The sequence below is a fragment of the Danio rerio genome, chromosome 15 (genome assembly GCF_049306965.1).
Source record: "Danio rerio strain Tuebingen ecotype United States chromosome 15, GRCz12tu, whole genome shotgun sequence".
In the NCBI taxonomy this organism is placed as follows: domain Eukaryota; kingdom Metazoa; phylum Chordata; class Actinopteri; order Cypriniformes; family Danionidae; genus Danio; species Danio rerio.
In genome coordinates, this window is record NC_133190.1 from 16,048,811 (window position 1) to 16,067,947 (window position 19,137).

The 19,137-nt window shown below is 34.8% G+C and overlaps 1 protein-coding gene across 1 annotated transcript; it reads right to left on the bottom strand.

The window, feature by feature from the left end:
• Window positions 1-15,194: 15,194 nt before the first annotated feature.
• Window positions 15,195-19,104, bottom strand: zgc:114130. The gene is given in 2 exon segments (NM_001030247.2): window positions 15,195-17,693; window positions 18,977-19,104. Coding segments are annotated over 2 exon segments (1,185 nt in total). The 5' UTR covers window positions 19,031-19,104; the 3' UTR covers window positions 15,195-16,562.
• Window positions 19,105-19,137: the final 33 nt, after the last annotated feature.

Here is a 19,137-nt window from a genome sequence, read left to right on the forward strand (position 1 = left end):
TTTATCAAATAATACTCATAAAATAAATGCAATTTAATATCATATTTATCTCCCTGGTCTTTCTGGTAAATCCATGCTTTCTCTGCAACAAAACAATGTACAAAGTAAGCTACAGATCAAACTTACCATGCTGTCTGTATAGAGATAGATTGGTGAGGCTAATGTATTTGATTACAAATAATAGACAATGTTAAGTTGTTTTGTGGTATTTATTTGGTGTTGTGAAAAGTACTGCTTGTACGTGATCCTTTATTTGTCAATAATATGTCTATAGAGAAATCTATAGAGAAAGAGAGTGTTTTGAGTTCCAATGCTAGGGCCCCATACCTGGAATTGCTTAGGGCCCCCAAATCACTAAGGCCCCGTTTACACTGGTGCGTTTTAGTTTTAAAACGGCGTTTTAGAATGAAAACGATCCGCGTCCACACTCGCGTTTTACCCAGCGTTTCTGAACTGCTCTCCGTCCACACCAAAACGCTGAAAACGCACATCACGTGGCCACACACACACACTTTGGCAATCGCTGGAGCCCATCTACCCAGATGAGAGCTCTGCTAGTCGGACTTCTCATCAAGCATCTCCCGCTGGATCTAATCTCACTATATTTATTAAACGTGATATTTCATTCATCTTGTTGTCTTTATCTAACGACATTTTCCCTGACTTTGGTCATTGGAATCTATTACTTGTTCTCAGGTAACGTGTTTTGGCTGAGCGCAAAGATAAGTTAATGATTAATGTAAGCACGTAGCCTACATTCTGTATATTGACTGATCGCTTGCCTTTATTTCCTATAATGTATAAACTTATTGTATGTTATACTTTTATAATGGCCATTATCGATTATTAAAACTGATATTCAGCAAAAGAGAGGGTATGTTTCGTATTTTCACTGAAATTGAAAGGAGGCAGTTGTTATCGGCTCCGTTTTGTTATAAATATGCACACAGTGAAGATGACGCTCATGCAGCACGACGCCTCAACATGTCTGCTGTCTGTTTAGTTGTTAATATTAAAATAAAAATAGGCAGTTCCTTATATCAAGTTTACATTTTATTGTTGAGAAAGTGAAACAACGTAGCCAAGGTGATGTGAATGAAGTTATAAAGTACACGATTCCCTGTGAAGATTGACGCGTGTCCTAGGTATGTTTTCCATATCAAACTGAGAAGAAGAGATGCAGCCTTGATCAAACTTGCGATGTCTGAACTTACACGGAGAAGATTCAGGACTGAACTGTGTGTTAGGCTACTTAATATTGAGGAAAAGCCCCAATCAGAGAGGCGAATGTCTGCAGCCCCGCCTCCGTTTTCAGATGTCTCCGTCTTTCCCCATCCACACTGAGACGGGGCAGCTGCGTTTCAGAATGAAAACGGCCTCTCCAGCGTTTTCGAAACGCTCCGTTTTCGGCGCTCGAGAACTCCGGCGTAGTGTGGACGGATGGCGTAACCGTAGCAAAACTTATGCGTTTTCAAACTAAAACGCACTAGTGTAAACGGGGCCTAAGTCAGCCCATCTCCACTTATATGGGTTTAATGCAGAGCAAAAAGTCTGAGTATGGGTCACTATACTTGGCCACATCATGACTTTCCTTAAGTATATGTATGAATATGTATGTTTATAAATACAATGATGAACATCCTTTAGCTATATATGAACATGTATTCTACAGATATGTGCCATATATTGAGGGCAAAATTATCTGCACTTCTGAGAAATATTTGTTATTTTTTAAATATTTCTTAAGTTATATTTAATAGGGCAAGGGCACTTTAACCAGCAAGGAAGATAAGGATAATTCAAAGTGTGATAGGAGATGATTTACGTCCTTAGAAGCCTCTTTTTGTACTGTTGCACTCTAGAACAGGGGTCTCAAACTCAAATTGGCGGATGGCCATATCAGTGACTGACAATTCAATTTCAAATATAAAAGAAATCAGTGATTGGAAATTACTTATTAAAACTATGTTTATTGCACTAAACAGAACTTGGGTAAAAACTATTAAATAATTCAAATTTAATAGATACAAATACACAAGCTATGTTTAACAAAAAGAAGATTTTTTTTATAAAAGCTCAAATTTTTACAGTGTTTCAAAATATATGTTGCATATGTCTTTAAGTGTGAGACGTAAATATTTTTTGATATCTCTGTACTCCAAAAATGGGCGGTTCACGCCAATGTGGCAACCCCTGACAAATATGAGACTAAGCCTAAAGAAAATTAATGGATGAATCCAAAATTGAGCTTGTATGTTTAATATGTGGTTTGCATAAATTTAAGAAACACTGTTTTTATCTAAAGAACTTCTTCCACTATAAAGAAACACAGAAGTTTCCATAGATGTTAAAGATTCCTCTTTGACCAGGGTTGCCTAAATTTGAGGGCCTCCAGGGCTGGTGTCCTGCAGAGTTTAGCTCCAACTTGCCTCAACATACCTGCTAGAACATTTCTAGCAAGCCTACTAAAGCTGCGGTCACAGCGCACTTTTCTCCCCATAGACTTCTATTCATATGCACGCGAATGTGTCAGACCGGAAACGCAAGTTCATGCTCAAATTTCGTTTGCAGTGTTCAAAATGAGATCACTTGAGTGCGTGAGACCAATCGAGGATCAAAACATGACCTCTCTGCACAGAAATTCAAAATATGAACCAATCGCTGGCTTTTTTAAGGTCTAATCATCTTGTTTAATCCCATCCCTTTTCACAGCGTTGTACAACAGAATTTCGGACACACAAGCTCTAGTGTGACTACAGCATAAGAGCTTAGTTAGCTAGCCCAGGTGTGTCTGATTGGAGTTAGATCTAAACAAAAAGCTGACCAATCAGAGACAAGTGAACCAAATAATATAGGCCTATCTATGGTTGTGCATGCCTATAAACAAAATGCACATGAGGTCTCCATTTTGTCTAAATACGAAACAGTTGACAATAATAGTATCATTATCAACAACATGCACAAGCTTGCATTTTTAAGCCTTCAAGTGAATGCACTCTGTTAAAGTTCACATATGTGCAAGATTCCAGTTTAGCTGATTCTTATGGACTGTCAATGATTTTATCATTCATCAGCTTGAAAAAAAAAACTTTTTTCTGATAGTGATTCTAGTAATATCATTCCACCACATTCATTCATTGTCTTTTCGGCCTAGTCCCTTTATGAATCTGGGGTCGCCACAACAGAATAAAATGCCAACTCCAGCATATGCTTTACGCAGCGGATGCCCTTCCAGCTGCAACCCATCACTGGGAAACATCCATACACACTCATTTACACACATACACTACGGCCATTTTGGTTTACTCAATTCAACCATACCACGTATTTTTGGAATTGTGGGGGAAAATGGAGCAACAAAGTTTTCTTGTTGACCATCATTCCCTAAATTGCAACTGAGAAGGTATCAATATGCTGTTGCTATGAAAGCCCCTGCTTAGCAGAAGAAGCACCACTCCAAATGCGGAAGCAAATGGTCAGACTTTCATTGAAGACTATCAAAACTACACATTTTTTCAGTGAATTAACTTACTTTAAGAATAGATGAATTACCATGTTTGTAAATATTTAGGATGCGCAGGCAGGGAAGAGGCAGAAAAAAAGGGAGCGCTAGCATTTACAGCGGGGGAATGACATCAGATGCGGTACAGAGTTTGTTGTTGTCTTAGAATTAAGTTATATTGATTACATATTATATCTATTATTGACATAATGCTTTCAGCGTATTATAACAGCTTGTCACCCAGTGATAAGCACAGTGATTCAGCAAAATTAACGTTAATGTGAGAGGCATTTATCTGACCAGGCACGTGCACACATAGGGCTCAACCTGTGCAGTGCACATGCCCTTTTTAGTCTTGGATAGAAAGTGCCCTTCCAAAATGATCAAAAGTGCCCCCGCAACGCGACACACCTTCGGTCCCGTCCTTCAGTAGGTGCGCGACAACACCGCTCTTGAGTATGCTCGCGACAACACAGCTAATCAGTACGCGCACGATAACACCGCTCTTCCCCCCCCCTTTCAAAAAATGTATCCTGCACATGCCCTTTGGACGGTCTCTGCACGGGCCTGCATCTGACAGGTCCATTTGCGAAAGCACCCTCCCAATGGATATTGGATAAGACGAAATGGCAAAGCATCCAGCCCCAAATATACAATCTAACTGAAGCTCCAAGTGGTTTCAAAAGAGAGATGGTAAAGGCCTACAAGTCTTTGGATGACAACAATGTTTTTCTGTGTGGTCATGTGCAATAAATAATGTTCCATGATTACCAGATTCAACACTATGTGCTAAAAACCAAGGTTCTGCCTAGCCAAAGTCAATGAAAAAAGACGGAGCTATACAAAGCCTGGATAATTAATTATTAACAAGCAAAACAATTTCATTCGGACAGCGAACTACACCTGTACGGCAGGGTATGTGAACTTACACATTGGGGTAAAGTTGGTTTTATAATCGCACGTTCGGACTTTCCCCTTAATAATATAATTTTATAAAAGTATTATTTGCAAACTCTAAATAGCGAAATTTTATTAGCAGCCAATGACTGTCAAAGTACAACATTGTTTACAGTCAAATAAACAGTGGTAATGTTGTTTTCAAGTCACAGTTGCATGTTATTTCAGAGCCAATTTTCAAAGTGCCATGGTAAACAATATAGGGAGTGTGTCACAAGTAGTTACTGAATGAATATGTGAATATAAAACCAAGTTTACACTAATAACCTACACTTTAACGTTTCATTTTTAGCATTCAGTGTCCGCAGTTTAATTAGCTATATAACACGACATGTTTACTATTGCAGCTAGTCTTTATTTGCAAACGGGGACCCATGTGACGTCATGTGTAACGTAGGTTGGTAATTTGTCTATAAAAATGTGAGCTAGCAAAATAAACAAGCTGACTTTAAAGGTGTATTATGTGGGATTGCGGTCCAAATGCAAAACATTGGATTTGTTTTTGTTTTTTATCTGAGCCTTAGATGTAATTTGGCACACGTTGAGGCTTTGACACGATCTACTGATTCTACTGATTTAATCATGCAGGTTGCCAGATTGACGACACCTCATGTGGAATTTTAATAACTTTGAATCTGTGTCTCATTTCAGAGGCTGCTAAAGTCCTCCGGAAGGTCACATTTTTGACCCTCACAGACATATATTAAGGAAGCCTTTCTGACTGAAATGAAATACTTTGTGTTTTCTACCACAACCCAGGGTGCTAAAATATAATAAGAAATATAATCAGTGTACTGGCAGTGGCAGGAGTTACACAGACCAAAACAAAGACAGATTTTCCAACACTGAACGCACATTTTCAAAGGAGAATAACTGAGTTGCTTTTTAGATAAGCAAATAAAGCTGCCTAAATGTCTGCAAACATGGTGATTTAATAATTCAGAAGAGTCAAAAACTTATAAAGCATCTTTAAAAGCATAGTTTACCCAAAAATTTACATTTCCTCATCCGTTACTCACAAATTCACAATCAAGTGGTTTGACTATTTTTATTTTCATTTCTCTGTTCAATAATTAAGGTTATTCTGAGAAATGTTGGAAACCAGCAGCCTTTGACATGCACTGTATGAACAAAAAATACTATGGAAATCAATGGCTGCGGGTTTCCAACATTTTCCAACATTCTTCAGTCCTCAGATTCTTCAGTATTTTACTAAAGAAAGAAATTCATAAATTTTTAAAACCACTTTTGGGTGGACTATCACTTTAATTTATATCAGGGGGATCCAAACTTGGTCCTGGAGTGCTGGTGTCCTGCATATTTTAGTTTTAACCCCAATTAAACACACATGAACCAGTTACTCAAGCTCTTTCTAGGTATACTAGAAATTTCCAGGCTGGTGTGTTGAAGTTGAGGCTAAACTATGCGGGACACTGGCCCTCAGAACCTCAGGAGTTTGAACACCCCTGATATATATTTATTACTTCCATGTGAATAGGCCGTTTTACTCTTCTGGTTTTCTGCAGTAACAAGCACAATTTTAAGCTTTTGCAACAATGTCCGGGTGACAAAATGGTAGTTTGTATGTCTCATGCACATGCACTTCCTCTTTGAATAAGGTACTGCTAACAAAAAGGAGGAAATGAAGCAAGCAGGAAAGGGAAGTGAAACTGACCAATTGTGACATTAATGAAAACTTAAACTTTTTTTTTTTTTTTCTTTTGCTGTCGTAATATCCTACAAGCTGTCTAAATATGTATACCGTTGCTATACAGATCGTCTTGAAGCAAGTTGGGGAAAAAATACAAATAAAACCCCTACCTTTTTGTTCAGAGAATGTGTCCCTCTTTATGAATCTGAAAATATCTGATAATAGATGTCACAGCTATGTCACAACACTGATCCAAATTAAACATGAATGATTATAACACCAACATTATTTCTATGGATGATTCTGTTAATGTGAATACATGTCTAAAACTATTGAGCCTTTGCTGTTTTATATTTCAGTTGAAGGCTGTAAGGAAATAGGTATTGTTTGACCATAGCAGATGAATTTTAATAGACTACAGAAAACTCTGTTCTAATTCTCTATGACAGAAGTGTGTGCGTATTTTCACTGGAGAGTCAACAATGTTCGTGTGTCACGTGCTGTGTTTGTAAGACTCTACTGACCTCTGGCGGTTGTTAGGCTGTAAATACCAATGAATAGGAGAGATGTATTCTGTAATGTTTTTTGTTGCCTTTGACTCATACATTAAAAGTGTAACAGAGTACTATTTTTTTTTGAAGCCTGTTAAAATTCCTGATTAATATAACTTAAAATGAAAATATCAAAAATTCAAGAATGAATGAATGAATGAATAAATAAATAAATAAATAAATGAATAAATAAATAAATAAATAAATAAATAAATAAATAAATAAATAAATACCAAACATATTTGTAACAACAATTCTTTGATGACAAATTAAAAGACTTTATTTAAGGATACCTAAATTCATTTATAATTAAGTAATGACACAAAATACTACTCAAAACTACAAAATTACATTTCATTTTAAATTTTTACACTTTACTATCATATGAAGCTGTAGATTTAAACCTTTTTAAACATATGGACAATACATAAATAAATAAATAAATAAATAAATAAATAAATAAATAAATACTGTAAGATCACCTTTGTACAATCTCAGAAATACACATACAAAATCTGTCACTAGGCTGGTACCATTTCAAAAGGTACACTTTTGTTCCTAGCAGTTCCTTAAAGGTATTTATTTTACCTTTAAGGTATATATATATATATATATATATTTTTTTTTTTTTTTTTTTTTTTTTTTTTTTTAAGGTATATATTTTATATTATAAATTTAGCACTTTTATTAATACCTAAAAAGTAAAAATGTGTACCTTATGGTAACTTAAAGTTACAGAATACCCTGCACAAATACCCTAAAGGTACTATTGTTCACCTGTACAGTAAAAAAGAAAAGATACCACTCCATTTCTGAGTGTGTATGGTATAAGAAATACAGGGCAGAAATTTCATTCTGAATGTTAATGGAAAATTATTTTGCCATTATTTTGGCCCATACATTTAGTTAAAAAAATCTAAGAATAAACAAACAAACAAATAAATAAACAATGATTTGAACTAAAAAAAAAAGTTACCAAAAGTGTTGAAGGTCTGACTCAAAAGCTGTTAAAGCAGAGATTAAGGTCTCCTACTGCAGTTGAAACACTGTAACATACCTGCTTTATACAGGTATTGTAAAATAGAAAATATTGCATTTTGTAATAAACTCAAAAATATATATATTTTAACCAAATTTTTTATCCAAATATAGACACACCCAACTGTTACATTTTGTAATCTTTTTAAATGATTTTTTATAACCGGGGGTTTGTCCATGATATTAAAATTTATACAGTGCTTAGCATATATGAGTACACCCCTCACAAATCTCTTTTAAATGATCATATTTTCTATAGGAAGCTTTATGTGCATATATAATAGGTTAGTCAATATTGATGCCAAATCTGGAGCTTACCTACAAAATAACTTATGATCACAGTCCAAAACTAGTACACCGTAATTAATATGTTATAGAGAAGGGAGCAAAAATCAAGAGAAATAAAAAATATTTTAAAAAATATTGGTTTAAATTTTGTAATTTATTTTTTTGGCAATATTGCGCATGGTTTTAAATGTATTAGTTTAATATTTCTGAAGATGTTCCTTGACTAGAATATTATTTTAATAAATATATCTGTTCAATATATGTTTTGTTGCACCCAAATATATAAACTTTATTCACCTAGAAATGGATAAAAAAATGGGGTGTACTCAATTATGCTGAGCACTGTATATATATATATATATTATTAGGTATGGAATTTAAAAATGCCAACATTTGTTTTATTCTAGTTTTGAAAAAAATAAGGTTTTTCAAAGATCTTTTAAATTTCAAATAAAAATTTTGCCATTTATTGGTTTGTTTGTTTGCTTGCTTGCTTGCTTGTTTGTTTGTTTGTTTGTTTGTTTGTTTGTTTGTTTGTTTGTTTGTTTGTTTGTTTTTTCAAAAATATCAGTGAGGAAAAAAAAACAAATCCGTTCATTTATTGTGATTTAAAAATCATGTTTTTTAATCAAATCGTGTCTGAATACATGCCTTTTTAAATATATTTATTTTAAATTTAAATTTGCAGTAAATGCGATCAATACTTTTCACATAAGAAAAAAAGTATTACTCAAACACATAACTTTAAGTCATAAATCCAAAAAAGTGGCTTCCTAATTAAGTTTGATTAGGTTTTGAATTGATTTCCAGCACCAGTTTCTCAAACTGAGACCGAGGTAAGTCATCTAAAAAATATAATTATCATCTTCAAATATTATTTCACTTTTTCTTCTTGTTTTTCTTTATCTTTGAAAATCTTAATAAACAGGCGATGCAGTGGCGCAGTAGGTAGTGCTGTCGCCTCACAGCAAGAAGGTCACTGGTTCGAGCCTCGGCTGAGTCAGTTGGCATTTCTGTGTGGAGTTTGCATGTTCTCCCAGGTTCGCGTGGGTTTTGCTCTGAGTGGTCCCCATCAGTCCAAAGACATGCCGTACAGGTGAATTGGGTAGGCTAAATTGTCTGTAGTGTATAAGTATGTATGAATGTTTCCCAGAGATGGGTTGCAGTTGGAAGGCCATCTGCTGTGTAAAAAATATGCTGGATAAGTTGATGGTTCATTCCGCTGTGGTGACTTCAGATTAATAAAGCAACCAAGTCGGAAAAAAAATGAATGAATGAATCCTAATAAACATGAAATTGATTTAAAGTAGTTATTTGAATCTAACCTAACCACTGTTATTATGGCTCCCAGTGTTTTTAAATGAACAAAATTAAAAGTTAAAGTACTTTAGTAAAATTTACTAAAAGTAAATCTCTTTTGAGAGGTAAGAAAGACTACACTTTAAAAATAAAAAATGATCAAAAAGTCATGTAACATGTTTTTAGTTAACTGTAACTTATTAAAATAAGTTAATCACACTGTAAAAAAATTCAGGTTGTCCCAACGCAACTTGATTAAGTGAAATTAACACTTCTAAGAATGTATGTGGATTCAAAAAAAATAATAATAATAATTAAGTCCCAATGAAATCTCAAAAATTGTGTTGATTCAGCTCATTTGAAATAATTAGTTTGAACGAGCAAAACAAATATTTTTGGAGTGCATGTTCCAACTTAGTTTTATGAGTTATGCAACCTGTTATAAGTCAGTTTAATATAATATTAGTTTAAATTACTCATAAATTTATTAAATTCAGCTTTTAAAATTGAGTCAACAAGTATTTTTTACCAGTGAACACTCAAATGATGACGTTTGCTGCTTGTTTTAAAATTAGTTGACAACACATTTCTTAAGGTTTTTTTTTTGGGACAACTTAATTGGTGTACGTTCAATCCACCTAAACTTGCAAAAATATTGAATTAACGTAATCAAGTTGTTTTGGAACAACATGAAGGAGTTCTGTGGAAACCAGCATTTTTTATAGTGCAAGGTAAAGTTGTTTCTTTTTCAGTAGCAGGAGTAGTAGGAGTAGTGGTGGTAGTCTAGCTGTATTTTTTCTTTTTCAAACTGTGGTTCAGTAAGTCTTTTTCCTGAACAGTCCCAGCAGGAACACAAAAGTATATATTCCTTCACACGCCAAGCTTTCCTCTCACAAGTAGGAGTTGTTTCTTAGCCGTCTCATTGTCTTACAGTAGTATCCTGGTTTTGTCCCCCTTCCCCCGTCTCCTTCCGCTCACGGATTCCTCTCTTGACAAGGGCCTGGAGAGCATATGTTTGACCCGCAGTCCCAGTGAATGTGACCATCTGCTCGGGACTCCATATGATCCGGGCCCTGTGTGAGAATGTGCCTGGCTTTGTAAAAACTCACTAGGCGATGTGGGAGAATCTTCCCCGCGCACAATAGAGAACAGTAAGACAGTTTTAACCCTTTCCCTGGTTGGCCTCTCTCAAAGGACGCCTCCTCCAGCCATTGTCCCCGCCTGACAACTGAATGGCGAACAGAAGCAGTTTCTTGTTACTTTGCGGTCAAAAGCCTTCGTGGGATTCGGTTTCAACACTTCATAACACCAACTGGAGCCTGATGTTACGAGGAAAGTGAAGAGAAAGTAAATGACTTTAGGTGACATTCATGTTTGAAAAATACTAAAGTAATCAACATTTGAAGTGGGATACAAAGTTCTTCAAAATTATCCTGAGACAAGAATGGGTGTTGTATATTTTTAGAACAACTTTAATGAAAGGTTTTGATCCTCCTCAAATGTTGCTGTACCATAGTTTATAGTAAATATTGTTAAAGTACTTGAATTTATCTGTTGCTATAGTAACACAATAAGTATAGTAATTTAAACAAATGACCCAATACCGGTTTTCTACAACTATGGGTTATATTATACTAAAACACACCACTGTAGTTACAAACTAACAGTATTTAAAACAGTTTATCCATTCACTAGTTAATAAAATACATTCATTATCTAATGGCCCATTTCCACTGAGTTGTACAGTACAGTACGGTTCGGTTTGGTACACTTTTATGGCCGTTTCCACTCTTAAAAGGCGTACCAAACTAAACCGTACCGTACCACTTTTTCTGCACCATTTCGAAAGGGTACCAAACATGAGAAGGGGTACCAAAAGGTGTAGCTAGATGCGCAGCTGAACGCTATTGGTTTACAGAGAAATGTCAATCCCTTACGCAACAAGCCAGCATGAAAACAAAAGAGCCGCCATGTTTAAAAAACACAGCCGAGAGATCTTTTGCAGCGTAAAAATATATACATATAATAACAAGCCATGGTCGACCCAGGCTTAAACAAACCTTGTCGTCATCTTGATGAACAGCCACAAAGCTAAAAAGAAGAGCAGATTTACCATATGCCCCGTAGTTTTCTTATGAGCCAGTCTGAAGTACGAGTGGTTTCGCTTTCTTGCTTCTAAAATCCAAAAAAAGTGGCTTCCTAATTAAGTTTGATTAGGTTTTGAATTGACTCCCAACACCAGTTACTCAAACTGAGACCGAGGTAATTCATCTAAAAAATACAATTATCATCTTCAAATATTATTTCACTTTTTCTTGTTTTTCTTCATCTTTGAAAATCCTAATAAACAGGCGATGCAGTGGCGCAGTAGGTAGTGCTGTCGCCTCACAGCAAGAAGGTCGCTGGTTCGAGCCTCGGCTGAGTCAGTTGGCATTTCTGTGTGGAGTTTGCATGTTCTCCCAGGTTCGCGTGGGTTTGCTCCGAGTGGTCCCCATCAGTCCAAAGACATGCCGTACAGGTGAATCGGGTAGGCTAAATTGTCTGTAGTGTATAAGTATGTATGAATGTTTCCCAGAGATGGGTTGCAGTTGGAAGGCCATCTGCTGTGTAAAAAATATGCTGGATAAGTTGATGGTTCATTCTGCTGTGGTGACTCCAGATTAATAAAGCAACCAAGCAGGGAAAAAAAGAAAGCTATTGGTTTACAGAGAAATGTCAATCCCTTACGCAACAAGCCAGCATGAAAACAAAAGAGCTGCCATGTTTATAATGTTATATTATACTACAATGCACCACTGCAGTTAAACCCTGAAGTATACTACAGTGTGTATAACAGTTTATCCATTCATTATAGTTAATATGATACATTCATTATCAAAGTGTTGTAAATATATACAGTATAAAACTTTACTATACAATAATCTACATTTGAAGTGGGTCAATACAATCTGATTCTATTAAGCACAACTTTTTTTGATTCACTTCAAATGTAATGCAAGTTAGTTAGTTAGTTAATTAGTTAGTTAGTTAGTTAGTTAGTTAGTTAGTTAGTTAGTTAGTTAGTTAGTTAGTTAGTTAGTTAGTTGACTTTATTAGTACCCGTAGGTCGATTCTATTTGTAGCAAAGTTTGGCATTTGATACAAACAATTAAATCACAAATATACATACCAACATATACAAATTATTCATTCAATCATTCATTTTCTTGTCGGCTTAGTCCCTTTATTAATCTAGGGTCGCCACAGCAGAATGAACCGCCAACTTATCAAGCACGTTTTTACACAGTGGATGCCCTTCCAGCCGCAGCCCATCTCTGGGAAAACATACAAATTATACCTTATAAAAAAATACAATTTAAAAAAAAAAATGGATGACAAAAGATGATGGGACAAAGCTATTCCTGAAACGTTTTGTCTGATTAAAAAGCATCTGAAACCTTCGACCTGAAGGGAGCAGGATAAAATCCTCAGACAGAGCATGAAAGCTACAGCTACTAACGTTCTAGGCTATCCGTAAAAGCTCCCTACTATACAACGATTCATTACTTAGCTGTGATTCACCAATCAACCTGCTAGACCACCTAACAACCTGGCTCAGTCTATTCCTGTTTTGAGAGACAGACCTCCAAACCATGCCACCAGAGCAAAGGATAGAACAGACTCAATAAAGCACAATAAAAAAAAAAAAAGAGTAAGCATATTGGGGTCAATGTGAAAATGTGATTAGACAATATAGGCGCAATACAGAAATTGCAATGTGTATTTATTATATTATATTATTTATTAAAAGAATTTACTATTGTTTTTTTTTTTCTTGTGATTGTGAAAAAAGTTGCAGAGATATACAATTTACTGGTATTAAAGTGTATGTATGTGTGTGAATGACTGTGTATGGATGTTTCACATTACTTGGTTTCAGGAAAATCATCCACAGTGTAAAACATTTGCTGAATAACTGCAATTTTATTATAGTTTTTTTTTTTACAGTGTATTTAAGCATTTTTACAGCTTTTACTGTTTCAATTACGATACTAAGCTGCAAAACTGCTAAAACTACACTGTAAAAAATGACCATAATTTCATTTAGATGGCTTTCATTACAGTAATTTTTTAGTGTAGTTTTAGCATTTATGCAGCTTTTTACTGTTGAAATTACAGTAATAAGCTACATAAATGGTAAAACTACACTGTAAAAAATATCTTAATTTAATTGAATTTCATTACAGTATTTTTTTACAGAGTAGATAAATCTGAAAATAATAAATCATGTTGGCTACCTTACACTAAAAAAATAAAATAATATAATAAAATTGTACTAAACTAAGGTCATGTCTACAGTGTAGGTAAGCATTTTTTTACAGCTTTTTACTGTTTAAATTACAGTAGTTTTTTGTACAGTGTAGTTTAAACATTTTTACATCTTATTACCATTATTTTAATGGTAAAAAGCTATAAAAATGCACACTGTAGTGCACTGTTAAAATCACTGTAATGATATGAAATTAAGGTAATTTTTTACAGTGGAGTTTTAGCAGTAACAGCAATTTACCATTGAAATAACGGTGTAGTTTAAACATTTTTAGAGGTTATTACCATGTTTAAAGTGATAAAAATGCTTAAACTACACTGTAAAAAAACACTGTAATGAAATTCAATTAAGGTCATTTTTTTACATTAGTTTTAACATGTTTACAGCTTTCTACTATTGAAATAAGTCATTTTTAGTATAGATTTCATACTGTAGTAGGATATGTTTTTATATTGTTGACAAGCAATCGGTTAACACATGGAGGACTGGGCAAATGGGGGGTTAACCAGATAAAACAAAGGGCTTTTCATTTGCATACTAAAAGTGATCCGTTCACACCTCCCCCAAACACCAGCCACAATAAATGAAATTATCTGACTCACAGCACTGATAGGGAGATACACTAGCCTGCAATCAGTGTAATTTAGCAAAGGAAGACATTAAATGTCTATAGATTGATAAATATATAAATAAATATATATATATATAAATAAATAAATAAATATACATATATATATATATATATATATATATATATATATATATATATATATATATATATATATAAATATATATATATTTATATATATATATATATATATATATATTTATATATATATATATATATAAATATATATAAATATATATAAATATATATATATATATATATATATATATATATATATATATATATATATATATATATATAGATATAAATATATATAAATATATATAAATATATATATATATATATATATATATAGATATAAATATATATATATATATATATATAGATATAAATATATATATATATATATATAGATATAAATATATATATATATATATATATATATAGATATAAATATATATATATAAATATATATATATATATATATATATATATAAATATATATATATATATATATATATATATATATATAAATATATATAAATATATATATATATATATATATAAATATATCTATAAATATATATATAAATATATAGATATATATAGATATATATATAGATATATAGAGAGAGAGAGAGAGAGAGAGAGAGAGAGAGAGAGAGAGAGAGAGAGAGAGATAATTGTCTTCAACTGTATATAATATTATGGATATTATGGATATTATTTCTGTTTCATCTTGAGTACTTCAAGAATAAAAATCTGTTCAATTACTTGACTTTGTAATTCTGTAAACCACATCCATTATAAATCTCTTAAACTACCGGTCACAATTACCTTTTAACTTAGATCCATTTATAACATGTAAACATTTTATTCAAAACTTTTATGGTTCCATAAGCAAACTATATAAAAATAATCAAACCATTGTATCTTCAGACAAATTAATTAAAAATCAGCAAGAATCAATGTTCATCAACAGGGTTTATTTTCAGTACAAAATAAGAGGGGCAGCAGGGAGAAGAAATCAATATATTAAACTTAATACAAACGTTATCAAAAACACGTCTTCTATAAATACAATAAAATAAATATAAAAAAGGAAATTAAGTTACTTGAAACTCTCCATCATGTAACGCAAAAGCCAACAGGGGCATTTCAGACAATCAGATGCCAAAAAAGGGACCCATTAGAACCAGCTAGAAAACAAAAATACAAGGCCACTAAAGGCTCATACGGTAATAAATGTATTTGACTAAACTCACAAGATCAACAACTACAAAAAAAAAAAAAAAAAAAAAAAAAAAAAACTATGACACATGCAACTCATTCTAAGCAAAGCTCCAACTGTGCACTTCCAAAGGGCCTACACAGGGATCCTCTGAAACTTAAGGCAAGTAGGTCTGGGAACAAAAACCAAACGCTGATCTCAAAGGAGCCAGAAGAACTCAAAAAGATATTGCTGACTAACATCACTTAATAAAGTCAAATCTAACTCCAGAAACATCAAAAAAAAAAAATATTTGTTTATATTGGCGGCACACAAAGTTTGGTCTCTAGTTAGAAAGAGTACAAGACATCTCAAATATTGAAAAAGACCTGGTCATAACCTCTCTTTGGCTATTTCGGTACAATAATTTCGTAAATAGCTGATTGCTAAATGCATCTTAAAAGTCAATAGCTTCATGTTACCAAACAGAACGTTGCAGGTTGTAGAGTCAAATCTTTTCCCCCACTCGTCTTTTCAGTCTTCAAAAAATAAAACTCCGCTCCACTTAAAAGCACATGAAACCCCACTTAAAGAATCATTTCAACATTCAGTACCTTAAATAGGCACACTCCACGATTTTCTTTGCAAATAGGCTCATTTACAACTCCTCTAAGAAGTTAAACAGCTAAGTTTTACCATTTCAATTTATGCGTTTAGTTGGAGCACTTTTAGCTTATTGATTCGGATTATACCATTAGCATCTTGCTAGCTTGGATAATTTCTCCATTTTAAAACTTGATTCCACTGTTACAATGTTTACTAAGGTGGAAGGAAAATGAAAACTTGCTATTTTTCCATCTATATTGGTACACCATGTAACTACAGAAGAGATGCTAATGGTCTAATCAGATTCAATGATTTATGCTAAGCTAAATGCTCTCACCAGATTTTAAAACTGGCTAAATTGGTTTAAATATGGCAAAACTTAACTGTTGAGCCCATTTGCAAAGTGCAGTGTTCCTTTAAACAGTATGTTTCACTCTGAGCTTAACTAAAATGTCAAGTATCGGCCATATATTACAGTAGGTATACCACAGTATACAGTTCAGTCCCCGCAAGAAGCGACAGTCTACAAAAAGAAGCTTGTGCTGGAGTTGCTCCCTTCATTGTAGAGGGCGTCATCCGGTACTGAAAGCTGGCTGAAGATGGGAAGCCTGCGCCCGCTGGCAGACTCAGAGGACTCTGAGCCACTCATGCTGCTGGAGGAACTACAGCTCCCTCCCTCGTGGTCTGAGAGAGAGGTGTGGGACAGACTCCGGGCTCCCAGGGACGCTCCACCTGTGGGACTCTGTCGCAGACAGACCTCAGGCTGAGGAGGAGCCATTTGGGTGGGGGACAGTCCAGAGTGAGAGTAGCCAGAGTCTGGAGAAGGTAGAAACTGAGGGTGCAGCTCTCGGGCCTGGTCCAGAAGAGTGTTGGGGTCAATATCTGGAAAGGCCAGCGAGAGGAGGTCAGAAATGGCAGTGGATGTGGGCGTCGAAACGGAGGGTGCGCGGAGGAATGAGGAAGGGGCGAGCGGGGCTTCTAGAGGTTGTGGATTTGTTGGAAATCCTGCGAAGCTGAAGCTCTGCTTGAGCAGCGGAGGTCGCTGGACTGTTGGGTTGGAGGTCTGGGGTCGGGATTGTGCTTGATCATCTTCAGCGTTGTGCACAAAGTGGCAGCGAATGCCATACGGGCAGAAACCAATGGAGTGGAAAGTGCGGCAGGGTTCGGTTTTATATTTTGGGTGCCTGTTGAGATCTCGTAGCTCCTCGGGACCGTGCGCGAATTGACACTTTCCGCCATATTTGCACAGGCCTCTTTCAGCAAACGTGCGGCACAGTTCTGTCTTGTATCGTGATGAAGTGGCAGAGATTGAAGATGAGGAGCCAGAGAAAGAAGCAGCACCTGATGTGGCTGTAGTTTGCTTAAGATGACCAGCTTCGACAGATGACCATCCCAGGCCTCCAGCGTTACCCTCCACCATGCTAACGGAGCGCTCCGACCAAAAGGACATCCGGCTCCATTTGGTGTGTGGTTGGGAAGATACTTTCTGGGCAGCCCAATAGTTTGCGTTCATGGTTCCGCTCTCAATGCTGTCAATAGAAAGTCCTGAACCGCCAGAGGAAAGTGTGCAGGGACTGTCGGGCTTCCTATATCCAACAGGGGCTGTGTGCGCAGAGGTCTTCATTGGCTCTCGAAGATCAAGATTTAAAAGGTGCTGGAAGGAAAAGAGGAAACTGGTTAGACATATTTAAGAGATTTTTTTTTTAGATATTGATTCTATTAAAATATGAGAAATATTAAAATCAAAAAATCTTTGAACTTTGGCAAAAATGTGAATCAAGAAATCAAATTTAGAGCATATACTCTGCATATCATATACATGAAAATAAAATGAAATAAGGGAGATATATATTGTTTACTTTGCATCAAAATAATACTAGTACAACATCTTTAGAATGATACAACGGTTTCAATTACATTTCAAACGAATTAACAAAAAGTAAAAACTAAAGTAAAACTGAAAAGGGTTCCTGAAAGATTAACGTTGAATCTATCAAATGAATTGTATAAGTTGCATGCTTTACATTTATTTAAAAAAAAAATAAAATGCTTCATTAATTATTAACATTTAAATATCCTTGCAATGAAATGCCAAAAAATTAATAAAACCTGGTAAAGGAAAAGCTCACATGGGCTCTGTGTGGGCATAAGGAGTGATTGGGAGATTAGTTTATACAATCGTTTTCAAAATAAACGTTTCACAAACGAGTCATTGCGTGTCTCCACTTCCTAACGTACCACCACCCATGTTAATAGCAATGTAAAGGATAGGCTAATGCAACAAAATGAAGCTAAAGCTTTGCAACTACGATTCCGTTTTGTTGACTCTACTGAGTCGACTCAATAGAACAACTCGTAAGAGAATCGGACACATCCATTCAAAAGCAATAAGTGAACCCTATAGGTAAAGACCGTGATTTTAAAAATGAAAAAAGTCTAAATTGGAGTCCTGTTTAGTCACATTTTTTAATTAAGATTCGGACAAACGCGAACTTTGAGAACAAGACGCCTTGCAGCAGCGAGTTGTTTTTCCCTTCACCTCCACCGAATCGAGTTGTTTACATTCAAAAATCAAACGAAGTTAAAATATTTGTGCTCTGAATCTCAACAAAGCAACACGCATTTTGTACTTTCATGCAAGCCTCTTTCATATGCACCCGTGCAAAATAAGCACAGAATAACTTTAACGTTTGATTGCAATAAAAAAGGCGCTCTTTCGTGGCCCACGTTCCCCGTAGAAGTTGCTAGCAAGTGGAAATAACCGAATTGCTTCAATCGGTTATGATTATAAAAGCATTTTGCATCACACTACATGCATTATGAAGTAAAATGCATTCAAATACAGCGCACTAAAACATATCCATTGCATATTTCATGACTAAGTTACATGACTTGTTAAAGTACACGATCCTTATTTATTCACATAAAGCTATATACCTTGCACAGGACATCATCCAGGTCAATGAACTGATTGAGCGCGTACGATGGCATAGTCCTGCGTGATGAAGACTTTTTTTCGCAATTTCTTCGTGCTCCCACTCAACTCCGTCGTAGTTTTCCTTAACTCCACGCTTTAGCTCAACACGTGTTTTTAAGGC